At 65.3% G+C, this 5,170-nt stretch overlaps 1 protein-coding gene across 1 annotated transcript in view; it reads left to right on the top strand.

The window, feature by feature from the left end:
• The window catches only part of UVSSA (UV-stimulated scaffold protein A), a gene marked incomplete at its 5' end in the record, with an annotated part of 20,113 nt that extends 15,471 nt beyond the window's left edge, over positions 1 to 4,642 (top strand). The window contains 2 exons of the mRNA XM_014533463.1: positions 2,148 to 2,322; positions 4,405 to 4,642. Coding sequence (XP_014388949.1) covers positions 2,148 to 2,322; positions 4,405 to 4,498 — 269 coding nt within the window. The remainder of the gene's footprint in view (positions 1 to 2,147; positions 2,323 to 4,404) is intronic.
• Between the last annotated feature and the right edge of the window lie 528 nt (positions 4,643 to 5,170).

The raw sequence follows: 5,170 nt of genomic DNA, 5'->3' as shown, positions 1-5,170 counted from the left end.
GACAGTGGGTCCCAGCAGCCACCAGGGCGACTCTGTGTATCTGTGTGTGGACCTGCCTCTCCAGCTGAGCCCCTGGGTCCACACAGCCTGTGGGTGTCGGGCGCTCCTGTGGGAGAGTGGGCACCCCCACTCCGGAAGCCCCGTCACACTGGCTTGGGGGGCTCTGGGGTCTGAATCAGGCTTTGCAGGCAAATGAGGGAATTGAGGCAAGAAAAGCTGATGGGCTGAGCCCATGCTGCTGAGGAAACGGCTCGTTCTGCCCTCATACCTGTGGGCTGGCTCTCGCCAAGCCCCATCCCTCTGCCTAGCATGTGCGGTATGTGTGCACGTACGTGTGTGTGTGTGTGTGTGTGTGTGTCTGGGCAGAGGCGAGGGGCGCTGCGTCTCCAGATGCTCCTTGGGGTCCTCGCCAGGCTCCCCATCTTCTGGCAGAGGGCCAGTTTCAGATGAGCTGCAGCCCCTAGTCGTCATGCTCAGGACAGTGTAGGGAGCTGTCTCACCGTGGTGGGTGTGTCAGCTTGGTGTGGGGCACATGCCATGCAGCAGGGCCGCGAGGTGACGTGGGGCGGTGCCGTCACCGGCTGGGCAGCACGTGGGTGCTCAGTGGACTGGAGTCTTGAGGCCCTGGCCACCGGTGTCCTTGCCCCAGACCCCCGAGGAAGGTGGGAGGCAGCTGAGTCTGGGGGGTGCTGGCCAGCGTGTGGGGTCCCAGCGGGTGTTTGTCATTAGTGGAGGGTTTCCTTTGTCCTGAGAGACGAAGATTAGATTTAGCCCGATGCCCGGCCGGCGCCTGGCCCTGGCCCGATGGGCAGGAGGGTCGGGACCTGCTAATCCGCAGGCAAGCCCCCCAGGAGGTGCGCACTCAGGAGCAGATTAAGTGCCTGTTTCTGTGTCGCCCTGAGGAGTGTCTGTCCCCAGCCGCGGTGACTTGTTAACAACAGGTATGGGCCGCGGGCCGGCCGGGCGGCCAGTCAGATGTGAAATAGCGTCTCTGCACTAACTGCAGTATCGATCCCGCCTCCCCGCACGCGGGGCAATTTTCTTCCTGGCGCCCTCCCGGTGACAATGCAGGCTCCGCCGTCGGAGGAGGCGCGCGCCCGGCAGCTATCGATTTTCTCCAGAGGCTTTAAATTGCTCCTTCATTTCCCCGAGATGCTCATTCCATCTCGCGCGGGCGCTGCGTTTTCCGTTGTGTTTAAACAATTGCTCCATTCACTGGGTTCCTAAACTGTGACGCCTTCTTATTACTGGGAGATAAACTGTTTAGACAGTTTTCCTTAATCTTGGATTAATCGTCTCTGTATCTGAGCTCTGCAGCCCGTTTTCCTTCACTTCAAAAAATCAACTTGGGGAGGCCTCGCCATCTGTCTGAGGGAGGCACGGCTTCCCTGTGCCCTGCGTACTCTGCTCACAGCCCCCCCCACCCAGGTTCCCGCTTGCGAGGTGGGGGGTCCAGCACCCCCTGCGGGTCTGTCCGGCTGAGCCAGGGTGCTGTGCTGTGACTCCTGGCCTGTGTGGCCCTCTGGGCTGCTGGCTGGACCCACACCATGTCTCATGGGCCCCTCGTGGCCTTTCAGAGCACAGGCCTGGCTGCCAGAGTGGGCACCTTGGCCTCTGACCCGGGCCAGAGCCCCCTTAGACAGAGCCCTCGGCAGCCCTGCACATGAGCACACGGCCGGGCCTGGTGCCACCTGCGGCCACTGCTGCCCCCAGGCCTGGCCGCGAAGGGCGCGTGCAGGAGGAACAGGGCTCCGGGTGAACACACACCCTCACTGCTGAGACCTGTGGCCAAGTCACCTTTGGACCAACACAAAGAAAGCCCAGCCCTCCCTGCCCCCTCGCCAGGGCCCCCCTGCTGTGCATGCCCTCGGCCAGCAGGCAGGTCGAGAGGCCGCGATGGGGGCCTGGGGGGACAGTCCAGCCTGGACAGCAGGAGCAGCCTGTGAGAGGCATTGCCCCCAGCCCAGCTCTCCCGCTGGTGGTGCGGGTGCTGCGTCCTAGGGCGCAGGCAGTGGGAGGAGCTCTGCCTTGGCCTCAGCCCTAGGGAGCGGCCAGCGGCCTCCCTGCCCCTTCGGTCACCGTGGGCGATCGGGGAGAGGCACGGGGTTGGTGCCAGGTGTTTTCTGAAGTCTCGGGTCTGTTTGCAGACTGGCAGGACCCCGAGTTTATGAGGGATGTGGAGGTGGCCACAGGGGTGGACCTTGGCTCGTCCAGGGCTGGCAGGAGAGGCAAAGGCAAGAAGAGGAGGCACCCCGGCCTCACCGACCTGAAGCAGCAGGCAGACACCGCCCGCACACGCATCGCCAAGAAGGTCTTCGCTAAGTAAGAGCCCCTCACCAGCCCCGGAGGGCAGCCGGCCAAGCTCCCAGCCGTCCCCCGAGGCCCGTGGCACCCCCTCTGCTGTGCATTTCTTCCTGTGGCCACTGGGCTCCCAGCCAGGGAGGGGCAGCAGGCCCTCGGGTGGAGCCTGGAGCGGTCGCCCCGTGGTCACGGGTGAGCCTCTTCCCAAGCAGGGCTGCTGGCGCGGAGCCAGCCTGGGTCTTCCCTTGCCCGGCCGACCCGGAGGGCTGAGCGTATGGGGCAGGGGATGCCCCCGCCCTCCTGGCTGTGCTGTCTACCCGGTCCAGGTGGGGCTGGGCAGCAGGGCAGCTTCCTGGGTGCCCACCTGGAGCCCCACGGGCTTCTCCCCGCTGGCTCGTCGTGTCCTTCCATGCCACTGCCGCCCCCAGGCCTGGCCGCGAAGGGCGCGTGCAGGAGGAACAGGGCTCCGGGTGAACACACACCCTCACTGCTGAGACCTGTGGCCAAGTCACCTTTGGACCAACACAAAGAAAGCCCAGCCCTCCCTGCCCCCTCGCCAGGGCCCCCCTGCTGTGCATGCCCTCGGCCAGCAGGCAGGTCGAGAGGCCGCGATGGGGGCCTGGGGGGACAGTCCAGCCTGGACAGCAGGAGCAGCCTGTGAGAGGCATTGCCCCCAGCCCAGCTCTCCCGCTGGTGGTGCGGGTGCTGCGTCCTAGGGCGCAGGCAGTGGGAGGAGCTCTGCCTTGGCCTCAGCCCTAGGGAGCGGCCAGCGGCCTCCCTGCCCCTTCGGTCACCGTGGGCGATCGGGGAGAGGCACGGGGTTGGTGCCAGGTGTTTTCTGAAGTCTCGGGTCTGTTTGCAGACTGGCAGGACCCCGAGTTTATGAGGGATGTGGAGGTGGCCACAGGGGTGGACCTTGGCTCGTCCAGGGCTGGCAGGAGAGGCAAAGGCAAGAAGAGGAGGCACCCCGGCCTCACCGACCTGAAGCAGCAGGCAGACACCACCCGCACACGCATCGCCAAGAAGGTCTTCGCTAAGTAAGAGCCCCTCACCAGCCCCGGAGGGCAGCCGGCCAAGCTCCCAGCCGTCCCCCGAGGCCCGTGGCACCCCCTCTGCTGTGCATTTCTTCCTGTGGCCACTGGGCTCCCAGCCAGGGAGGGGCAGCAGGCCCTCGGGTGGAGCCTGGAGCGGTCGCCCCGTGGTCACGGGTGAGCCTCTTCCCAAGCAGGGCTGCTGGCGCGGAGCCAGCCTGGGTCTTCCCTTGCCCGGCCGACCCGGAGGGCTGAGCGTATGGGGCAGGGGATGCCCCCGCCCTCCTGGCTGTGCTGTCTACCCGGTCCAGGTGGGGCTGGGCAGCAGGGCAGCTTCCTGGGTGCCCACCTGGAGCCCCACGGGCTTCTCCCCGCTGGCTCGTCGTGTCCTTCCATGTCCAGATTCGGGCGAGGCCCCAGGCTCCAGGCACGAGGCTGGTTTCCTGTGGATCAGCCCGGGGTAAAGGGCACCTGGGTGCTGACCCGGAGCCGTGTCCTCGCTGCATCCTTGGGGCCCAGAGCGGGCTGCTCGCAGCAGCTGTGTGACTGGGGGCCTGAGGAGAGCTGGGTGACCGAGCCCCGTGCAGGGCAGAGCCTCTGGAGCAGGGCCCAGCAGTCACTGCTTCGCGGCCTCGGGTGCTTCCTCCTGGGCACGGGCCCTGCTGAGTCCAGACACAGCAGTCAGCTGGGCGGGATCCCGTCCACATCTTTCTGCTGCCTGTCCGTACGTGTTTCCCCAGGACTGTGGGCATGGGCCCTGGTGTGGCTGGGCCACAGCGGGGCAGAGGCTGAGCCGTGCTTTCTACCTGCACTGCCTGCACACGCTCCCCGCCCACTGCTGGGCAGGCTGTGCCTGTTGGGAATGCAGTCGGCATTGGCGAGGCCGCCTCTGGGCTCGGGCTCCCCACTGTGGCCTCCAGCGCCGGCCGTTTCCGCGCTGTGTCACTCACCAGCCTGCAGTCTGAGAGGTCCGAGGGCTGCGTCTGCCTCCGGACCCAACCCCATGGCAGCCGGGCCCTGGTCAGAAACCAGCCAGGCTCCCTGCTCACATCTCGCTTTGCTCTGCCTGCAGGGCGGCCGTGCAGAGGGTGGTCACAGCCATGAACCAGATGGACCGGAAGAAGCACGAGAAGTTTGCAAACCAGTTTAACTACGCGCTGAGTTAGGGGCACCTGTGCTGTGGTCCCCTCCGCTCTCGGCTCCTCTCCCTCTGCCAGGGCCCCGGAGGGGAGAGCGGACAGGTCTGGGCAGTGGCCTCCGTCTCCATGATTGTGTTCAATGTGAGGAAATGGTGCATCTTCTGATTAAAATGCTGAGGGTGTGGACGTGCCGTGGCCATGGGGGCCACCACCATCCGGGTTACAGGTCGGGCCTTTCTAAGAGGCGCTGGGCGCACAGGGCTCACCTCGGGCAGCCGTGTCCCCAGCGGGCATCTGGCAGGGCCCGAGCACTTCATGATGTGTTCAGAGGGGAAGGTCTAGCCATGAATTCTCTCCATGTGCACTTGTCTGGGGATGTCTTAGTTTCTCCTTCACTTCTCCATGTGGAGAATGTGCGTGTGCCCCACCCAGCCGCCTCCCAGCCCTCTGCTGGGCCATCCGCTCAGGGACTCGAGGAAAACCCACTTGTGTAAACGCCGTTTTACTGCAAACACAAAGGGAGGCGGTCACCCACCCGTCACACGGTGAGGGTCCAGTCCCCCTGCCTTGGTGCCGGCTCCATGAACTCACTGTGTGTGTTTCAAACACTGCCTAGTTGCGTTACAGCTCGCGTGCCCTAACTCTCTCTCAGGCACGCGTGCAGTGGCACCACGTGTTTCCAGTGCTGAACCGTCCCCC

The sequence above is a fragment of the Myotis brandtii genome, unplaced genomic scaffold (genome assembly GCF_000412655.1).
Source record: "Myotis brandtii unplaced genomic scaffold, ASM41265v1 scaffold986, whole genome shotgun sequence".
NCBI classification, from domain to species: Eukaryota; Metazoa; Chordata; class Mammalia; order Chiroptera; family Vespertilionidae; genus Myotis; species Myotis brandtii.
This window is presented reverse-complemented; position numbering and strand designations above follow the sequence as displayed.